Source organism: Mus caroli, chromosome 11 (genome assembly GCF_900094665.2).
Source record: "Mus caroli chromosome 11, CAROLI_EIJ_v1.1, whole genome shotgun sequence".
In the NCBI taxonomy this organism is placed as follows: domain Eukaryota; kingdom Metazoa; phylum Chordata; class Mammalia; order Rodentia; family Muridae; genus Mus; species Mus caroli.
Window position 1 is genome coordinate 49,443,430 of NC_034580.1, and position 21,970 is coordinate 49,465,399.

The window sequence follows — 21,970 nt, forward strand, 5'->3', positions numbered from 1 at the left end:
AAAAAAAAAAAAAATAAAATAAATAAAAAATAAAATAAAATAAAATAAACAAAGGTAGCTTCTTAACTTTGGACTTTCTGTTGTTGTTGTTCTTGTATTGATACCTATATTGATGCTTCCTCCACTAATTAGTGCTTTTAACTCTTTTATTGCTTTAAGACAGTGTCTTAACATAACCCATGGTGGCCTTAATCTGTGTCTTCCTGCTTCAATCTCCTGAGTTCTGAAATCACTAATATACCATGTCTGGCTATAATAAATAAATGCCATTCATTTAGTAACATCTTATACAGTAAAGTTGACTCTTTGTATATTAGTTACTTTTCTCACTGACAAAATACATATCAAAAGCAACATAAGGAAGAATTATTCAGGCTCACAGTTTGAGGAACAGAGAGAACATGATGGCAGGGAGGCATGGCAACAGGAGCTTTGGCAGCTGGTCACACTGCACTTCCAGTCAGAATGCAGACAGGTGCTTGCTGGTGCTCAGTGGACTTTCTCATTTCTTGTCAGTCCAGGACACAGCCCATAAGGTTGATTGTGCATCCATATTAACTTTCTAGAACACCATCATTAGACAAGACCTGGGGTGTATTGTTACTTTCTAAATCCTGTCAAGTTGACAATTAAGATTGGCCATTACACTGTGTACCTACAAGTGTAATTTTGGAAGGCCATACAACTGCAGATTGGGAATGTTTTCAGAAGGGATGTGGGCTGTATTTTCATGGTATAATGTTTGCCTGTAATGTGTGAGTTTCTGAGGTTTGATCCCTCACCAATGCAAAAGTAAAAGAAAAAAGTATTGTAGATGAGATTGTGTCTATACTGAACACAGACTTTTTTTTCTTTGTCATTCTTTAATACCATATCACAACATTTTACCTAACAACTTCAGAACTGTGGTGGTTTGAATAAGAATGGCCCCCATAGGCTCCTAGAGTTGAATGCTTGGTCACCAAGGAATGACATTATTAAAAGATACGACCTTAAAGAAGTGTGTTACTGAGGGTGGACTTTGAGGTTTCAAAAGCTCAAGCTCGCTCGCGCTCTCTCTCTCTCTCTCTCTCTCTCTCTCTCTCTCTCTCTCTCTCTCTTCTGATTTAGACATGCTAATAAATGGACTAAACCTCTGAAACTGTAAGCCAGCCCCAATTAAATGGTTTTCTTTATAAGAGTTGCCATGGTCCTTGTGTCCCATCACATCAGTAGGGCAAAGACTTAAGATAATAGCTCTATACTTTCTCATCACTGCCTTAGTTTTTCAAGTTCTAAGACCACCAGAGACCATTACACAGAAACTCTTAAAACTGGAAAGAAATTCTTTATTGCTGGCCTGCAGCTGCATTGGGAACTTGCCCACATCATGCAGCCCCAAGCCTTTCTCTTTATGCACAAAAAACATATCCTTGTTGTCATAGTTCAGATAGCAGGAAGCAGAACAACAGAAGCCAGAAAGCAAGGTTAGTACATTTCAAGACTTCCTGGAACTGTAGACTAGGTCTTTGATGGATTACATCTATGTTCCTGTTTTGGCACACGTTGAGGCCTACATGTTATGATTTACAGTCAGAATCTTGCTTCTAGCATAATGTCTGTGTTTCTAAGGTCTGGGGGCCTGTTACATTAGCTATATCTCAGAGGTTCTGATAAATTGTTTCTTGATTTTCATTTGAATCTAGGTATTTTTACATTTCCTCCCTGAGTTCTTCATTGGTCATTCATAATTGCTCAGACCCATTACCTGCCATTCAGAGAGAAGAAGACAAACTACTATTAGCAGCAAACTGCAACAGACTCTATACAGTAAATACACTTGACAATGGATTGAAGCCCACTGATGTCATCTGTTAATTATCACAGGACATAAAATGACAAGGTTGCATATAATGTGCTTTGAAGTTAAAATCATTTAAGGTCCAGCACTCGGGAGGCAGAGACAGGTGGATTTCCGAGTTCGAGGCCAGCCTGGTCTCCAGAGTGAGTTCTAGGACAGGCAGGCAGGGCTATACAGAGAAACCCTGTCTCAAAAAACCAAAAAAAAAAAAAAAAATTAAGGGGTTAGTGTGGATATAGTAAGTGGATGAAATAAATGAAAGGCAGGAAAGGGGAGAAATATGTTAAATGAAAGAAAGGAAAAAGAAACAGTAGAGAAGTATAGAAGAAAAGAGAAAAGAACAAGAAGTTAGAAAATTAAATGAAAAATAAAGATTTCCCAATAATGAGAAAATTCAAAAGCGAAATTAGGTAAATGCAAGAAGGGGGACTAAAAAAGATAAGATCATCCAAAATAGCTTAAAGTGCTATTTAGAAATAGTGTGGGAACAGAGGAGGATACATGGCAGAATGATATAAGAGAAAAGAGAAAAATATTGTTCAATAAATTTCTGTGCATGAGGGCGGGAGGGGGTCAGTTAAACTGGGTTTCTGTCTTTCCTAGAGCTTATGCTGTTGCTGTGTTTCTTAAACTTGTGGTGTCTAGCACTGCTGTCTTCATTGATCATTTTCCTTGTCTGAACACCAGTGGCCTCTGCTGGCCATACTTAAATTGCACCCTGTGGTAGGTTCTCTCCCCTGGCAGAAGTTCTGTTGGGAGTGTTTCTCTCAGGTACATCAGAAGTGTGAGAAAAAGTCAAAGCACATGGGAAGGATATGTCTCCATACTTTAAAGGTCTCCTGGTTTTCAATCACTCTGCTAGATTGATATGTCAGTGGTTCTTTAGTACACCACAGAACCTTCAACGTTCTCAGGCTCTTTTGGAAGTGTTGATGGCTCCAGAGGTTGATGAGCTACTGACCTCAGGCAATCAAACTCCAGAATCATTTCAATAGATGAGCTATTGATAAGATACTATCATCCTTATGTACTTGCCTGCTTGGATGAGTCCCCCAATTCCCTGTGCCCTTCAGCTTGCCAGCCTCTATCTGGCTCACAGTTCTCTATAGCTGTTTTCCTGGGCCTTCCTTCATCCTATGTCTTTGGCAGGTCTGATTGCGGTTTCCAGGCCTGTGGTTCCCCATTCTCAGCTTAACAATAGGTTCCATCTCAAGATGGTATCTGGCTCTGCCATTGAGGTCTAATGTAAAATGATGAAGTGGAACTTCAGTTTATATTGATTTTTCCACCAAAGGAATTTGTTTCTCACCAGAACCTCCAACATTTGAAGCTTATCGAGGCTTTGTACTTTTCTTGACTTGCTTGGCTTATCTTTTGCCCTTGCTTCTCCCATTCCCCACCTGGGAACTATGGCACAGATGCTATGCTTGCCTACTCTTTTTGGTTAATCACATGTGTTTTTCTTAGCATTTTCAGATATTCTTTCACTCCCTTTGTGGATTTCCAAAACTCTTTCCTGTCTTTTTCTGTTTGGGATAGTCTTGTCTTCTGACTTATTCCATCCGGTCAAATACCTCTTGCAAGTTCAGAGTGGTGGTGGTGGTGGTGGTAGAAAGTGTCAAGGGTCATTGGTATTTTGATACAGATTACATTACATCGAGTCACTAAATTACTTTGGGAGGCAGAAACATTTTAAACAGTTATATGGAATTTTTCTACTTTGTAGATGTGCGTGTGTACATAAATGTATGAATACATACATGTTCATATGTTTGTGCATTTACTATACATGCATGTCCTCAGTAGTATTTTATTTATTTGAGTGCACATATATTTAGGAAAGTTACTTTCTCTGCTGAATTAATCCCTTATCATAATACAGTGATATTTCTTTTCTCTTTTTACTCTTGACCTTTGTTTTTTTGTTTTTATTGTTCTTTTGGATTCCATTTTAATGAAAGAAGTATTCCATTCCTTTACTTTGCATCTGTATGTGTCCTTAGAGTTGACCTGGATTTCTGATAAGCATATAGAGTAGTTTTTCTATTTAATCATTCTCTGTGTGTTTGGGAATTGTTTATTTGCCTGTAATACTGAGGATTGAGCCTGAAGCCTAGTACATGCTAGAGAAACACTATACCCCGAGACTGTTTAGCTGGAGACCTTAACTCACTCAGATTCAAAGTAATCCTGGAAAGGTATGCTTTTACCATAATCATTTTGTAATGCATTCTCTAGTTTTGTTGTTGCTCCTATTTTTCTTCTTCCTCCCTTTCTTGTAGTCTTTCTTGATGGTTTAGTGCTTTACTTATTATTTGGCTCTAGTAGTGTGGCTTGATTCTTTGTTTATTACTTTTGGTTTGTATATTATAGATTTTTTTTTCCTTATGGTTTCTGTGATGCATACAAACATCTTTTAGTTTTAACTATTTTTAAATTGTAGCACTTCAACATGATCATAAAGGTACGAACAAACCAAAGGAACAAGAATAGTTGTTTTAATCTAGACAGGGGTAGGGCCATGATAATATATATATTTTATGCACCATTTTTAACAATATTAGAGCATCTGGATATGTCTGTGTAAGGACTCTCACTAGTCAGTTTTATATTTTTTCCATGTTCTCTTATTTGTCAATCTCTTGTGGTTTGAAGACCTTCCCTTTACCATTCAAGATGTATCTGATGAGACAATATCCTCCTCTTGCTTTTGTTTGTCTGGGAATGATGTTATCTCCTCAATTACGTACAATATTCTTTAAAAAAAAAAATCTATGTGTGTGTGCGTGTGTGTATATGTATATATATATATGTTTATATATATATATTTTTTTTTCCTTTGCGTGTGTAGGGGAAGGCAAACCATGTATGCCACTGTGCACATGTGGAGTCAAGAAGAGTACTTGGAAGAGTTGGTTTTCTCTTTCCATCATGGGTATTCCAGGAATGGAATTCAGGTTTTATGCTGGGCAATAGGCAGTTGTTTTAATATTTCCCTGGCCCTGGATACAGTGTTCTTGATTAATGGTGCTTTTTCTTTAGTGATGTGAAAATTTCATGCCACTTTTTTCCTGCCTTGTAAGATTCCTGCTAAGACTGCTATCATGAGAATAGGGATACTTGCATGTGTTATTGATATATTTTCATGTACAGTCTTTTAAATATTTATATGTACACATGTGTTTTGCTAACACATATGTCTTACACTACTTGTGTGCCTGTAGAGGCCAGAAAAGGACATCAGATGCCTCTGGAACGAAATTACAGGTGGTTTTAAGCTGTCATGTGGGTGCTAGTAACTGAACTCAGTTCTCTGTAAGAGCAGCCAGCTAAACCATCTCTCCAGCCCTTAAAATCTTTTTTGTCTTTTATTTTGAGAGCTTAACTACAAAGATATCTTGGTATAGACTTGCTTTAGTTAGATATAACTGGTGTTACCTTTAATCTTTTATTATATTGGATATTTGTATCCTAATACAAATTCTGGGTTTTTTTTTACTCAATGTGTTTTCTACTTTTTTTTTCTTGCCATTTTTAAATTCTTGAGACCCTATAACTCGAGTACCTTCTTTAAGTACCTTCTTTACCATCACAAAGGATCCATAGTTTTGTTTTGTTTTTTTTCCATGTACTTGTCATGTATTTTTCTCCCAGGTGTGTGTGTGTGTGTGTGTGTGTGTGTGTGTGTGTACACTTTGGTACTTGAGCACAATTTAAGTCTAGGTTTGTCTCATGTAGATTCTATGTATATCATTTGGAAAGAACCAAGAAAGTATAGTCTTTTATCTGCAAGCTTCTGCCTGGGGTCCTGTAGGCCCTGCTGCCTCATCTTTAGCTCCACGTTTCTTTCTGATATTTATTATAAGACAGTGCAGGATTCAACCTTGTTCAGAAAAGAATCTCTTTGGATAGATCTTTGATCCTTGGGCTTTTATGTCATACCAGTTGCCATCAATACTTGTAAGATGAGTAGTACTTTTAAACCCACATACTACCAGCACAATACATAGTGTCCTATGACCAAGGGTCACAGTGCTATGAGCTGCCTGTTGCTGATGACTGTAACCAGTCATTAAGTGTTAGTCTTCTGGTTCTGGGACTCTTCAGAGACACTGTCTGACCAGCCTAGCACTAACTTACAGCATATAGCTTTGTGCTTACTATGCTGTCCCATGGTTTGGGTCTTATACCACACTGTGCTGCCAAATGTTGGGATAGTGTTGATGAAGGTTCAGTCCTGGTCCACCTGGCTGACTCTTAAGCCTGGTCAGGCCTTACATGCTGAAGCTTAACTATCTCAGGTGCACTGAGGTCCATAACTGCTGGTAATGAAGGATGTGTCTGTCCTGCTAGCGTATGGACCTATCTGGCACTTTGGCAGTTTGAGAGAGACAGTGCCTTGGCTACCAAGATGCTAAGCTGTTTCATACCTGAGTCTCTCACAGCTATAGAGAACTGTACTACTTTAGTAGATCAGATGTGCCGTGGAATCAGTCCAAGGCTGGAAACAATACAGGCTGAAGCTGGAGTTTTGTTTTACCCATACACAAATATCTCCCTGTTGCAGGAGCCAGATTCAAGGCTCTTTTGCTAAACCTTAGCCTGCATATAGGGCATTCAGTTTCTACAGGTGTTTTGTCTCACTTTGGGCCAGGCATAGAACTCTAGGACAAAGCCTTTGGCTAGTTTTTATGCTCTGTTCCCTAGCATATGGAATCTTGTTTTCCCTCTACTGCCTGAGGTTGAAAGAGGTAGTCATGGGCTGGTGAGATGGCTCAGTGGGTAAGAGCACCGGACTGCTCTTCCAAAGGTCCTGAGTTCAAATCCCTGCAACCACATGGTGGCTCATAACCATCGGTAACGAGATCTGACTCCCTCTTCTGGAGTGTCTGAAGACAACTACAGTGTACTTACAAATAATAAATAAATAAATCTTTAAAAAAAAAAAAAAAAGAAAGAAAGAAAGAAAGAAAGAGATAGTCAACCTCCTGACCTAAGCATAGTTGTAATGGATAGTGGCCTGCTGTCAGGGGTCATGTGACTTTGCCTACCACTGGGTTTCGCCATGGCAGGCCTGGCACTGAGGATCAAGTCTAAGATATGGTGGGTTTAACTTCTTCATTGTACTCTAAACAAGAGCCCATTGAATATATCTACAATAAATACTGTAGGCTTGGATTGTTTGAAGGGTGCAAGAGAGCTTGTTTGTTTTAGGATGACAGTGACTCCATCACTCACCTTCACACAGAGAAGTCACTGGCCATGCTTTAGTTAACATCACTGGGCAATTTTGTGATTGTACGGACTTACATAAACTCAACATAGTACAGCTAAATCACTTTCTGTGGCATCTTAATAAAGTTAAGAAATGTAGTAAACATGAGTGAGGCTTGTGCCAGTATAACATGGCATATGCTATTTGCAGTGAATTTTAATTTATTTGGTAGTGTTACAGATGAAACCTGGAGCCTTATGCGTACTAGTTGGGCATTTTATCCCCTGAGCTATATCCCTAGCCTTTGAACTTTTTTTTTCTCTTAATGTCAGTACAGGCATACTCTCAAAGAATTATGTGAAATAGTTGGGAAGATATTTTACCTTGTGTTTACCCTGCTTGCAAGCATGAGAACCTGAGTTTAATCCTCAACTCATGTGAAAAATCAGATGTGATAGTATTTGTAGGATTCTTGTTAACCATGCAGTCAACCAGTGTTAGTGAATTCCAGGCCCGTGAGGGAGACTATGTTACCAGTAATAGGTAAACACATAAGTGGTAGCAAAGGATCAACACTCAGAGTTGTCCTTTGGCCTCGTTATGTACAAATGTGTGCATGCATGAGCATATAGAGCACCAATCTAAACCAGTGATGGAGACACTTATCATAATCAAGTATTAATTATATATAACTGTGTTGTTGTGTTTCTATACAACTGTCAGGACAGAAGCTCTGTTTACACAAGAATCACACAGACACACGAGTCTGTATTGCCCTATGACATTGTTACATCTATAAGGTCACTAGACAGTAGGGATTTTTCATGTCCACCATAATGAGGCCACCATTGTATATATGGTTGCTAATTGCAGTGTGTGATTTCACTTTTTTGCTTAGCTGAAATCTCTTATTCCCAGTCCTAACCTAGTCTTTGTTCTAATGCTCTGAATAATCTCCACAGTACTTTGTTGGTGCAGTTAAAGAAACAGATGCTAGTGACTTGGGATGTTGTCATGTCCCAGATGGTTAATTTTCTGTCTTCCTCCCTGCTTCTCCTTTCAGGCTCCATCAATAGCTTTCAAGTACACTCTGTAAGTAATTAGCATCCCCTTTCTAGCATTTGAATTTGGGACTGCAAACAAAATTCTATAAGACTTTCAGTTTGCTTCCATTGGTGTTTTTTTATTTTCTTTCTTTTTTTTTTTTTAAAAGGAGCTAAGTGAGGTTTGCTAGGATAGATTTTGTTTCTTTTGCATAACATCAAGAAGCCTAATAGGTTATGTATTTCCTCAATCTTGTCTCATAGTTGTTAACTGGTACAGAAGCCCCAAGAAACTCCTTGCTACGTGTTTTAAAAAAATACAAGTAAAAAATAACTACCCATGTGTTCTGGGAGTTGTCTTTTTATGAAGGCTTAGTGTTTTGTATCTTTATATGTTGATGTACTAGAAGAACTGGCATTTAGTAAGCATCCTAGTTCTTTTGTTTTTATCCCCAATTAGTATGTTACTAGACAAATAATGTAGAGTGACATGGTGCCTGCCTGTAAACCTAAGCATCAGTGTGTGAAGACTTGCCTGTAGGGCTTTTTAAACTAAACCGGCAACATGGAGACATAATCCCTAAGATTCTGGGCCTGAGAATGCATTTTTCCCCTAAGCTCCCTAGTGTTGCTAATTTAGGATTTCATAGGACTATTACTACATACACCAGAACTCAAACTCAATTCTGCCACCCCCTGTGTCTAGGAGTGGGCTTTTGGGATAGTCTTATTATGGAACCTTGGCTGACTTGACATTCATGATGTAGGATAGGCTGGTTTTGAATTCAAGGGGTTGATTCCAGGACCATAGTGGATACCACATCTGTAGATTCTCAAGTCCCTTACATAAAAGTGCTTTATTGCATGTAACCTCTATACACCCTCTCATACACTTCGTAGTTTCTCTAGGTGACTGGTAACTAAAAACTCTGTAAGTAGTTGCTATTCTATATTGAAGTACTACGTAAAAGCAGGTCTATTTCTCCCTGGTGATGAAGATCAGTTTATTCTTTCAAATCAGCAGCTGCCCTCACCTGTTGCTTCTTAGGTCCTAGAGTTTAAAGTTACTCTGCTAGCAGCTTGTAGCTTGTAGTTCAGTAAGAGTCTTGTACTGCTCTTTTCCTCAAAAACTGTATACACTCTTAAGAATCAAGATCTCTAAATCTGCAGTCACACTCAGAAATACAGATGTATTTCTTATGGAGTAAACTTCTCTTTTAATCTAGTTATTATTTACCTGAAAAAAATATTTTTCCTTTTTTGTTCATCTTTTGTTTTCCCATTTTGAGACAGTATTTCTTATGATGCAAATTTACCTCAAGCTTCCTATGTAGCTAAGGAGGACCTTGAACTTCTGATTCTCCAGGTTCTACCTCTTTTTTTTTTTTTTAAGTACTAAAAAGAAATATGACCATTTTAATTGCATTCTGTTGAATTTTGGAGTCGAACTTTTAGAATTTAGGAAATAGCACATTTAGATTGGTGTCAAATTCCCAGTTGACTTTAAACTTGATTTCTCTGTTCAACACATTAAGAAAAGTTGGACATGTTACAGAAGAACTTTTATTTCACGTTTCAACAACTGATTTGTTACTTCAGTGTTTACTAGATTATGTTATGTTTAATCAAGCCTGCAGTAAACTACATTTGTCTGGCATCAGTTTACTCTGAATACTCTAGTGCAGGAGCCATGGCTGGCCATCAGTGCAACAGGTTCTACCTCTTGAGTGCTATTATTATAGGGATGTGCTACCATATACTGTTCTCTTTTGTAATTTAATTTTACATATTTGCATGTGGTGACTGTGTCTTCAAGACTAAAGGGGGACGTTTTGCAGGTTTCTAGAACCCACTTTTGGTATAGTTCCTCCTCATCTCCTTCCTGCTTTGCAAATTTCTACTTACTCCCTACCTACCAGTTCTTTACAAGGCAATATGGTTTAAATAATCATATGTATCACCAAGTGTTTCATTTCTGTTTAAAGGATCACTTGTCTTTGTTTCTTTTTTTTAGACATTTATTTATTTATGTATATGAACACGATTTCCATGTATGCCTACATGTCCGAAGAGGGCATCAGATCACATTACAGATAGTTGTGAGCCACCATGTGGATGTTGGGAATTAAATTTAGCACCTCTGGACAAGCATCCAGTGCTCTTAACTGCAGAGCCATCTTTCCAGCCCCCTTGCCTTTGTTTTTTGATATCATTCTCTTTAATGAAAAACTTTTCATTGAGCTAGTAATGCTTAGCCCAAAAAAGGTGCTTGCAGCTAAGCTTGAAACCCTGAGTTTGTTCCCACACACGGTGGGAGGAAAGACCTACTCCCAAAAGTTGTTCCCTGACCTCCACTTGTGCACTGAACACTTACAAAATAAATGGAACAGTAATAAAAAAAATTGTCTTTCATGTATTGGTTTTATTGTTAGGAGTTTGAGGTAGGTTCTTGGTTAAGTCTCTTTTACTCTTGTCTTGACCTAAATTTGAAATCCCAACAATCTTTTTTCCTTTGGAAGGTATGTCCTTATGTACCCAGGGTACTTGTAACAGCTTTACTGAAATAGCAGGTTCAGTCTTACAATGTAGTCTTATAGTGTTTATTTTCTACCTTCTGGCATTTACATTACCAAGTACTACAAGGTACAAGATACCTCTGATTCATTCGTTTGTTCTTTCTGTTAAGCAGTATGAAATCATACATAATTAAAGAGATTTAGATTTTTTGGACTATGGTGTGATACAGTAGGAACATTAAACTAGCCCTGTGGCAAAACCATAAGTTAATAGCACCCCACATGAAAACAAACTATTTCTTAAAATCAGAAGACTACGTTAACTAGTTCAGTTAGTTGAGGATACTTAACTCCAGCGACTATATTATGTCTGAAACTGCAACTGTGATGGGGGCTTGAGACAGTCCACACAATTTGAATACAGTATGAAAAGAGTTGTCACTACCTATATGTCCTGGTGTCATTAGTCCCTTACTTCACATGGACCTCACATACACACATACACCTTCTGAAGAAGTCTTATCATTGGTTTACTGCTTTGTTCTTCAGGGGTGGACAGACATTTCAGAGGTTTGCATTCAGCTTGGTGTAGCACCACAGCTTACTAATGAGGTCATGGAGCAATTGTGGAGGTTATTCTAACTGCCAAGTATATCAACTCTAAATTTAAGAACAAACAACTTATTGGTGGGTCTGTGGGTTTAGTGGATCCACTGTGAGTTAAGCTGTTGCCAAAACAGATTTTGTTTGGGTAAGGTTGATTCTTTAATAATATTAATGTGCTTCTTAATCTTACTGTACTTGCAGGTCTGAAGTTAGTTAACTTTGTTCCTGTCCCATTCTACTGATTGGAATAAATTATAGAACTAACCGAAATCAGTGGGAAGAACAAATAGATTCCAGTTCTTGATGGAAGTTGGTATATTCCTATTGCAGGAAATCATGAGATAATAATAGAAAAGAGGAAATATCATGGTAGCTGTATTAGAAGTTTAATTTGCTTTATCTCCTCTCTTCCAAATCTTTGTAGACCCATCTTACTTGAAATGGTTTCCTTTTTTAATCTTGTTACCCCTTTAATTCACTTAAAATTTTTTCACTTTTCATTTTAATAAGGACTAATTGGAGATACTATATGTTTAACTTTCCTTAGTAGAAAATTGTGATCTTTGGATTCAGTGCAATGTTTCTTTTTATTAGTATCCCCATATTGCCTTACTAACTTACTAGAAAGCAAGTTGCCTTGGTTTCTTTTTCCTCTGTTACTAGTAGATACTTGGCAAGTCACATATCAGAGTATGACAGTAGTTAGCAGTGGTCTCTGCTGATATGAAAATGTTTCTTACAAGAGAATAAGGGATACATATTATATAGAGAATTTAAGTTTGTCTGCTTTTTATTATCATCACCACATACCAGTAATCTTAAATAACATGAGTAGCAGAACACACCTTTCTGTTGGGGATGTGAACTTCTGTGAAGTTCTCATTTGTATATGCCAAGGCTCATAGTTCAGATTATATTTTATCAGAGGGCTAAAGAAAGATTGCTTGCTGCTTTCAGAGTTAACGGTAGTGCTGTCCATTGGATATATTTTTGCTTATAGGAAATTATAATACTGAGTCTCTTGAGTCCTTTAGAAAATCATGTTTTAAGGGGACTTTTAAAAAACCATGGGGCTGGAGAGAGATGGCTCAGTGGCTTAAGTCTGTTTACTGCTCTTACAGAGGACCTGTGTTCTCAGAACCCACTGTGAGTAGCTTATAACCACTTGTAACTCCAGCTCTGGGGACATCACATGAACATACTCCTTACCACCACCTTATGCACATAATTAAAAATAAAATAAATCTTTAAAATAAAGGAAACACCAGATCTTTGGAGGTGTTAGATGGGATGCCTAAAGCCTACAAACATTGAGACTAATCTGGAGGAAACTAAAAACAAACTGAGCTGTATTTGCCTGTGTGAGTGTTTGAAATATTTTTATATTTAGTGTCCACAAATATGTGAGTATTAAAGAAAAGGTCATAGCTGTTTAGACATAGTGAGGTAAGAAAGGTAAGAGAAGTAATACTTAGGTAAGAAAGGTAAGAAGTAATGAGTTTTTGGCTTTTTATTGTTTGAGTAGATGCTATGCTCACGAAGAAGAGGAATTCCTAGAGGGAGCTCTTCCTTACTTTTGTAAAACTTGAAATTCAGAGGTTTTTGGGGCCTTGTGTAGTTAACAGAGCTCTGTCTTAAATAGTTGGGGTGCTTAAAAAGATTTGAGTGAGGAGGATGGGTCACATTTTGGAGTGTATATTTGAAAAGTAATCTAAAAACCTTTGTGTTTCACAGGACTTAAATATTATTTATTCTTATCTCCATGGGATGGAAATACTATCAAACCTCAGGGAGCATCAGCTTAGGTAAGTGTGATTGGTTTATCAGTCTGTGCTATATAGTTACTCATTTGTTCACCAGGTACTTGTTAAACACCTTTTACAGTCATCCTATCTTAGGCATTTGATCTCTAGTGTCCTAAAGTTTGAAAGCACAGTAAGAACTGTATACAGCCAGGGTGGAGTTGGCCCATGGGAAAGCAGAGGCAGGTAGATCTCTCTGAGTTCAAGGCCAGCCAGGGCTACACAGTAAAACCTGGTATCAAAAGAACAAAAAGGAGAGAGAGAGAAAGACAGAGACAGAGACAGAGAGAGAGAGACAGAGAGAGAGAGAGAGAGAGACAGACAGACAGACAGACAGACTGACTTAGGAATTTTTGTAAGGCTAGACATAGGAGTTTCTTATTCCAGCTTTTCTTAGTGTGATAGTTAAGTCTCCATCATATACGCTGCAGTTTTGTCTTCAATAAAATGGGGTGATAACTTTGTCTTTGTTACAGTGCTTTTAATTTAAATGAGACTAAAGCAAAGAACTATGTTCTCGATTTGTGCCAGATAGTTGAGTTGCCCGAGCTTTCTTTCTGTTTCTGTGATAAAGAACATAACAAGAGGCAACTTGGGAGGGAAAGGGTTTATTTGGCTGACAAGTTCCCATTACAGTTCATAATTGAGGGAAGCCACAGCTGAGGTGGGAACTGCTTATGTGCTTGTGCCCCATGGCTTGCTCAAGTTGCTTTTTTATGCAACCCAGGGCCACCTACATACAGATCGTACTGACCACAGTGATCTGGATCTTTCCACATCAATTATTAAATCAAGAAAATGCTTCATAGACTTGCTCACCGTCCAGTCTGATAGAGGCAGATCTTCAGATCCCTTCTTCCAGATTATTTCTAGGTTTATATCAAGTTGACATATACTAACCAGCACAGAACTCAAAGCTCTTCTATTTCCTTTTTGAAGACTCTCTTATTAGTTGTGCCAGGTGCTTAAGCTGGGTACAATATGTTAACCTGGCATGAGTTTGTGTAGCCAAGATCCATACACTTTATGAACCTCTGCTTCCTCTGTAAGTCAGACCTTGCCGGGCAGTGGTGGTGCACACCTTTGATGCCAGCACTTAAGAGGCAGAGTCAGGCGAATCTGAGTTGAGGGCCAGCCTGGTCTACAAAGTGAGTTCCAGAACACAGAGAAGCCCTGACTTGATAAAGTCAGACCTGTGTATCTGAGATCATATGGTTATATTGTAGCTAGAGTGCTATGAAGCATTAATTATTGTGATTTTGGATATTTTCATTCAACCTGCTTTCTTTTCATGACCAATTAGCTCACTGTTTTTCCTCATTGTTCAAGGTTGATGATGAACCAAGTTGTTAAAATATAATTTATTTTCTGTTACATTCTGTGTTCTGTATAAAGTAACTTGGGTGTTAAGTGTTTGTGAATATATCAGGAAAAATGAAAACTAAAATTTAGAGCAATCATCAAAATCTATTTATTTTATTTTTAAAGATTCTTTTAAAATGCAACAAATTTATGAATGTCGCAGATTTTTTGGGGGTGGGTGTATATGTACTGTTGCCAGTAACTGTTCTTCACAAGATGGGGGAATGAGCCATTCAAATGTATATTTTATCAAGATAAAATTATTTGGTATGAATTGACAAGTTTTTTAATGTGTATAAGAACCTTAATTCCAGGGCTGGAGAGATGGCTCCAAGGTTAAGAGTGCTGACTGCTCTCCCAATTCCCAGCAACCATATGGTGGCTCACAACCATCTGTAATGGGAAACTGATGCCCTCTTCTGGTGTGTCTGAACACACCAGAATATCTATTGCTTTTATAAAAAAATGTTATTGCATTACAATATATTTCCAAGCTTAGTAAAAATTTAGTTTTCTGTCTGATCATTTTTCTATTGATATAACTGACAGTTTTAAAACAAAATGTAAGATAAAGCCTTGTCTTTTTACCCTTTTTACTAGGTTAATGTCTACAAGAGCACGCTATGAGAGATACAGTGGCAATCAAATGCTTTTTTGGTAAGTATTTTTATGATTAGATTAGTGACTTATGTTTAAATCTGTACTTTTCACATTAAAGTTGATTTGGTAATCATAAACTGAAGTATAATACATATAAAACATAGGAAACAGTTTCGTGCATTCAATGTTAAAAATATATGCAACTATGACTTCTGTTGCTAAAGAGACTGGTTTTCTTTCCTAGTAAGGTCCACTCAGCACTGTTTTGGAAAGGTAATTACAATTGTGACTTTATTGTTATCAATTAATTTACCTCTTTGTCAATCTCTTACTGATAGATCTTTTGATCAGGTTGTTAAAAAGCAAAAGAAAGGCAAAATACTTTAAACCAAAATATTATCTATTGCTTTTATAAAAATGTTATTAGATATATTTCCAAACTTGGTAAAACACTTAGTTTTACGTCTGATTTAGCAGATGTCAGTCCAGGATTCTTTAATGTTCCACTTTGGGGTTTAGGAGTTGGGATGGTTTATTGAGCACACACCTAAAGACTGATCGACCAGGGCAATAGCTCAGGCTCAAGAGCTGAAAACTGTGTGCTGGACATTTCTCAGAGCCAGCTTATAAAGGCTAAAACTGCAAAAACCACAGTGAGCTCATAGACAGGTGCTGGAAGTTCTACCCAGTGGTTGGCCCTAACTCAAGCCATGTTTTACGTAATAACTCATATTCACCTTTAATTTGATGGGTCCTAACATGAAGCGTATAGTTGTAGAATGCCTTAAGAGTAACAAACCTCTTAACATACAGAACATAAGCAGGGTATGTGGTCAGCATGACCCTGAACTGAGTCAAGTTATTTTTCTTCATCAGTGACTGGCAGGCATGTTAAGCAGGGTATGTGGTCAGCATGACCCTGAACTGAGTCAAGTTATTTTTCTTCATCAGTGACTGGCAGGCTTGTTACAGTTGCAATATGAAATAGCTGGCGGGCATGGAACGAATAGCTAGCAGCTATGGTAGGGAGACAGGCTTCAACAGTTCTCTTTCACTGATATAGAGTATATCTTGGTTTTCTCTACTGTATGTTGGAGTTACTTCCAGATTTTTACTGTTGTGAAGAGAAAAATAAGCTCCCTGTGGGAATTTAGCTCACTCCTTTGTCCCCTTACTTATTATTAATTCCACTTACACATCCTCGTAGAAATAAAATTACCAGAATTTCGCATATTTTGGAGTGCTAAATGGAGTTACTAAAATTTTGCAAATGTCAACCAGCTTCCTGCTATGGTTGTACCAGTGTCAGTGACTTTGAGCTGTGTAATAAGTCCTTGTACCCATCTTTTTGTTTGCATTTTGTTTGCATTTTTGTTTTTCCAAGACCAAGGTTAGGGTTAGACCAGGCTGGCCCTAAACTCATGTAGATCCGTCTACCTTGGCCTCCCTGTGGATGGAACCAAAGGCATGAGCCACCTCGCCTGGCCTTGTCGACCCATCTTTAACAACCTTTGCAGCCTATTTTATGTGCTTGCTTCAGTTTTAGGCAACATCACTTCATTATCTTACCATTTTATTCTACAGTGTCCTGTTCACTAATGATGATTAATGGTTCTCATGTTTTCAACCTTTTTGGCTAGCTTCTAATGAAATCTTAAGAGTTCCTAATCATTTTGCTGTTGTAATGCTTTATTTGGGAAATTCATTATGGATTATCAAATCCTTGGTAGATATGCTTGCTGCAAATACTTTTCTCATTATGATTTTTGTCTTTCCTACATCTTTGCAAGAATATATACTTGGAAGACAAAGGGATGAGTAGATCTCCTGGACCTGGACTTATAGCTGGTTATGAGCTACCCAACATAGATCCTCCCAAGAACAATATGCACTCCTAAACCCCAGAACCATTTCCCTAGCCATGATCAATGCTTTTTATATCTGTTCTTTAAAAAATTATAAGCCAGACATGGTGATGTATGCTTTTAATTCCAGCACTCTGGCGGCAGAGGCAGGTGGATTTCTGAAGCTAGCCTGGTCTACAAAAAACGAGTCCAGGAAGACAGCCAGGGCTACACAGAGAAACCTTGTCTCAAAGAACAAACAAACAAATTTATAACGACCCATCTCTGCTTTAAGATAGTAAAAATTGTGTTGTTTTTAGTTAAAACCTTCAGTATTTTGATTCCCAAAAAGTGTGTTAACCCCATGATGTAATAGATTTTAGTTATTGTTATAAATTATAGTTAAACTCTTATTTCCCTTGATTTAATTCTATGTTTAAAATAAATTCATTCTATATGATGTAGCTATATTCATTATAACAAAGTTATAAAACAAAAGGTACAAAATGGTTGACATTATATAGATTTGTATTCAGTCTACTATGTGTCTGACCTCTAGTGAAGGAAATCTGACTTGAGATATAGAGAAAAGGTTAAAAATTAGCATCTTAAAATAACGTAGCAGCATCTTAAAATAATTTGTAATTTTCTTTGGTATAAAATCAACTGTTTATTTTATAACTTTCTTACAACACAAGGATTAGTTACAACGCAAGGATCTGAGACTTTGTCAGTGAATTTTGTTGTTGTTGTTGTTGTTTTGCTTACTCTATGTAGTACCAGGCTGGCCTCACAGAAATCCACCTGCCTCTACGGCCCGAGTGCTAGGATTGCATATAGCTAAAGTGCTTTTAATTAGTGATTTTTGTGGCCTTTGTATACTATTCGGAAAATATTAACAATAATGAATTTTATAATTTTTCCATTTTGACACCTTTTTATACATTATCTTTAAAATGTCATTAACTAATGAGACCACTACTTTCTTCCAGAAAATTTAGGAACAGTCCAATCTTGTTACATCTAAAATTGAAATTTTTAAAAGCTTTGGTTTTATGATTGACAATTTTATAATTAGGTTTTTGTGATACCTAAACGGCCCAGTAGCTTCTAATATTGTTTTTGCTTTTCTCTATATATTGGAGAATCAACCCATCAGTTTCCACATTCATAAAAACCTGTTGGACAATTTGGCCTTTGTGTTAGGAGAGCATTAAATCTAAATCAGTGCAGAAAGAATTGACATCATAGAAATACCATCTTTCAGCATGCACATACGTATATTCTTCCACTTATTTGCTGGTCTTTAATTCTTTACAGCAATGTTATGTTTTGCTTTGGTTTTACAGGAAAGACTTTGCTGCATATATACTTCTAAATTGGCGGGGTTTGTTATTTTGAAATGTGGGTAGTCTTTTTCTCTGATATTTTTTTAGATATTGATTTATCATGCTCTACACAGTTATGTTAAAGAGTCAGTTATTTTTATTGTTTTGTGAGTGACATTATTTTCTCAGATGAATATTTTTCCCTCTTGTTTCTCAACAGTGTCTAGTGTCCTTAAATGGGATCCACCCCCCACCCCCCTTAGATTTCTTTGTTAAGGATTTATAAAACTTTTTCAATATATTTTAAAAACATCCTTAGTCACTATGTTTTTATGATTGGCTTCTTAAAACTGATTTTTCTTTCCTACTTTCATTCATTTTTGACTCTCATCTATATACCATTTTCCTCCCTTATTTTCTCTATTATGTTATTTTCTACTGACTTTCTTGTTTATGAATTCTTTTCTCCTCTTTCTAGTCCTAAATAAAACTTAAGTGTTTGACTTCCTGGAATGTGTGTGTGTTTTAATTTTTCAGTTCTAGGTTTTAATACATTTTTCATAAATTTCAGTGCTTAAGTAAGTTTTATGTTGTCTTTTTTTGGTTGGTTAGCTTTTAGCTTACTAAATATAATGAATGGGGTTGTTGTTTGTTGTTTCCTTTTTTTTTTAATCATTATTTTGTTGTTGTTCTCGTCAGTCTTAGTAATTTTCTACTGAATGCCAGATGCTGTGTGAAAAGTAGAAACCCTGCTTATCTTTCTCTGGGTGCTTAGAAGTGTGCTTTGTTTGTTCTTGCATTTTGATAGGCAGAATGCAGACATCTTGATGCGACGAATGCTGCCTCATGTGGTCATTAGTGGAAGTTTTCTTTTGCTTGCTTCTATTTTAAGGGGTTAAGGGAGCTGCAGATCACTCAAAATAAAATGAATAAAGAGAATTAAGGGAATTCTGGAAAAGGAAGGAAGAGAGGGAGAGAAGAAAATGAGTAAGATCATTATGGAATAGACAGATGATAAGAGTATAGGTAACAAACAGTTGCAAAGAGATGTGGTGACATTGATTGGAATCTTGAACTCTAGATTACTGAAGATTAGCTTGTGCTGAAGCAAATATTCCAGTAAATTACTGTGGAAATGCATTTAGAGCAAAATAGAAGATAAGATTTCTAACAATCAGGCCATGGTGGGCTCACATGGAGAATCTCAGCAGTGGGAGTCTAAGGATAGAAGATTGCCATGAATTTGAGACCAGTCTGATCTACATAGAACATTCCAGGTTAGACTTGTTGTGGTTTTTTGTTTTTGTTTTTTTGTTTTTGTTTTTCAAGACAGGGTTTCTCTGTGTAGCCCTGACTAACTCACTTTGTAGACCAGGCTGGCCTCAAACTCAGAAATCCGCCTGCCTCTGCCTCCCAAGTGCTGGGATTAAAGGTGTGCGCCACCACGCCTGGCTCCTGTTGTGTTTTATTAAAAAGAAAAAGCCAAGTATGTATTTGATAGAAGCACAGTAGGGTGAGATGGAAGGGGGTGCCTCTGTGGCTCATGATGAGGCAGCCCTTCCCCCTGAAGTACCAGCTATACAATGGGTTTAGTATAGAATAGTTTATTTAGGGCATGAGAAAGGGAGTTGGGAAGGGAGTAGAGACAGACAGAAAGACAGATAGACAGACACGAGGAGAGCCTGACCAGGTACATGTGGAGAGGGGGCAGAGGAGGAGTGGGGAAGCAGGAAGTGGGAAAATGAGGTTAGGGTGAGAAGGGGCAGAGAGTAAGAGAAAGTGGAGGGGGCAAACAAGCCCCTTTTATAGTAAGCCAGGCATACCTGACTGTTGTCAGGTAATTGGGAGAGAGCCTAGAAGGAATACTAATAACACCTACATCCTGTCAAAAAAAAAAAAAAAAGGTAAATCAAGTTGAGAAGAGTATCAATGTCAGTATAACAAAATAAAACCCTATGATATCGATGTTAGAAAGGATTTGTATCCGCCAAGAATTCTGCAAGAAATGGGAGGATTAACTTTTAGTGTCTGGAACTGATGATATCACAGGACAGTGACTGATATGATCTGATGATCTAAAATTTACAGCTAGGAATCTTTAATGAAAAGAATAGTTTATTATTGATGGGAGGTATAAGGAGAAGACAGCCATCTCTAGGCCCAGAGGCAGGAGAAATACGTGAGAGAATCTACCATTTTAATATGTCTGTAAAGTAGGCAGAATCCAAGGAAATCCCGAGAGAACACACTGAGAATAAAAGATATCTTTCAGATGTCTGACTAGAGTTCAGAAGACTCCAGTGTTTTTATCCTTATGCTTAGTTGTTAAGGTTCAAGAGAGCTAATGAGTATCTGCAGTATTTTCAATTTTTACTGACAATTATAACATTTTGAAAATTCCTAGAAAATGAGTGGTAAATATGGAGATCTAAAAATACTAGAGCATTTGGTAAAAGTTGTTGAATTGTATAAAAAAAGAGTGTCCTCGCTTTCTCTTTCTCTCACACATATATACTCTCTTCCACCCTCAAACACTCTGGTATGCTAGAAATGGAACTTTGGGCCACAAAACAGCTCTGTTACTGAGCTAAGCCCCCAGCCCCTTTAGTGGCTTGAGATTGGAATATTAATCAAGCTCTACTGGACTTGAAGTTTAGATTGTGACATGATATGAAATTTTAAACTGTCCGTAGATGTAATTACTATGTAAATAGGCTTTGTCTGCAATGGTAGAATTTTGTTTCCTACAAGTAGATGCTCCGAATACCTGATACTTTCAGTCTTCCACATATTTTTATGTGAGAATATGTTTTCTAATTTTCAGTGGACTTTTTCTAAAATAAGTTGTTTAAAAACTTGGGTTGTTTGATAACTATTCCCTGTGGACAGTATTCCTTCTTTTACCTTTTCACATTCTTGACAACTGCTAACTTTGCATACTTTTGACTAACTCTTCCCACCTGGACCTAACGTTTAGTTATAACAATGTTGTTACCCTTAACTCTGCCTTCTAATGCTGGGTGTTTTCTGTCCTATCTTTCATAACTATTTGTATTTTTTATGGTGTGTGTGTGTGTGTGTGCGTGCGTGCGTGCGTGCGTGCGTGCGTGCGTGCGTGCGCTGTACTTTGCTATCCTACATGTAAATAAATGTATGTTAGTATCGCTGATAAATGTTTGACCATTATACAGACAAGAAGACGATTAGAAAATAGATGAACAGTAGGAACAGTGAACTCCTGAAATTGTGTTATATAGAGGTAGGAAAGATAAAATTGTGGAGCTTCAGGGTAGAATTTCTTTTTGCCCTTTGTAGTATAATGCTATATTTTAAAGAACAGCTGATTTTGATTTTCAGTGTCATTACACAATGATTAGTCACAGTTTTCAACAACCTTTAAGTTGGGCCAATTTATAAGAATTTTCTTTAAAATTTTTTAGTGTTCTCATGTTTTCTGTTTACTGGTGATTTGAAGGTTTTTTTTCCCCTTCTGCTTGTGTGTTGAGAATTATCTTCTGCCCCTTGTGAACATGCTCTATGTGTAAAACATTAGGTTAGGAAACAAAAAGATACCCCAATATTGTTACTTAGTTTTTAATTATTTGCAGCATTACCGGAATGTAGTCTATGCTTTGTATTCATATTGAATCCGCACGTATGTAGACATTTGTATTTGCTTACTTTTTTTCTTATATATTTAAACAGTTCAGAAACTATTGCCAGATGTTGGTATATCCTGCTTTCTGGATCTGTACTTGTAAAAGATTCTATGGTCCTTCCTCCTTGCAGGTAAGTTTCCAGTGATACTGTGTGT

At 37.2% G+C, this 21,970-nt stretch overlaps 1 protein-coding gene across 8 annotated transcripts in view; it reads left to right on the plus strand.

The window, feature by feature from the left end:
* Rapgef6 (Rap guanine nucleotide exchange factor 6) overlaps positions 1 to 21,970 on the plus strand; it is a 175,851-nt gene that overhangs the window by 13,238 nt on the left and 140,643 nt on the right. For all 8 annotated transcript variants that reach the window (XM_029483206.1, XM_029483209.1, XM_021175412.2 and 5 more), the window contains exons 2-4: positions 12,955 to 13,025; positions 14,985 to 15,041; positions 21,862 to 21,945. In XM_029483206.1, coding sequence (XP_029339066.1) covers positions 12,955 to 13,025; positions 14,985 to 15,041; positions 21,862 to 21,945 — 212 coding nt within the window. The remainder of the gene's footprint in view (positions 1 to 12,954; positions 13,026 to 14,984; positions 15,042 to 21,861; positions 21,946 to 21,970) is intronic.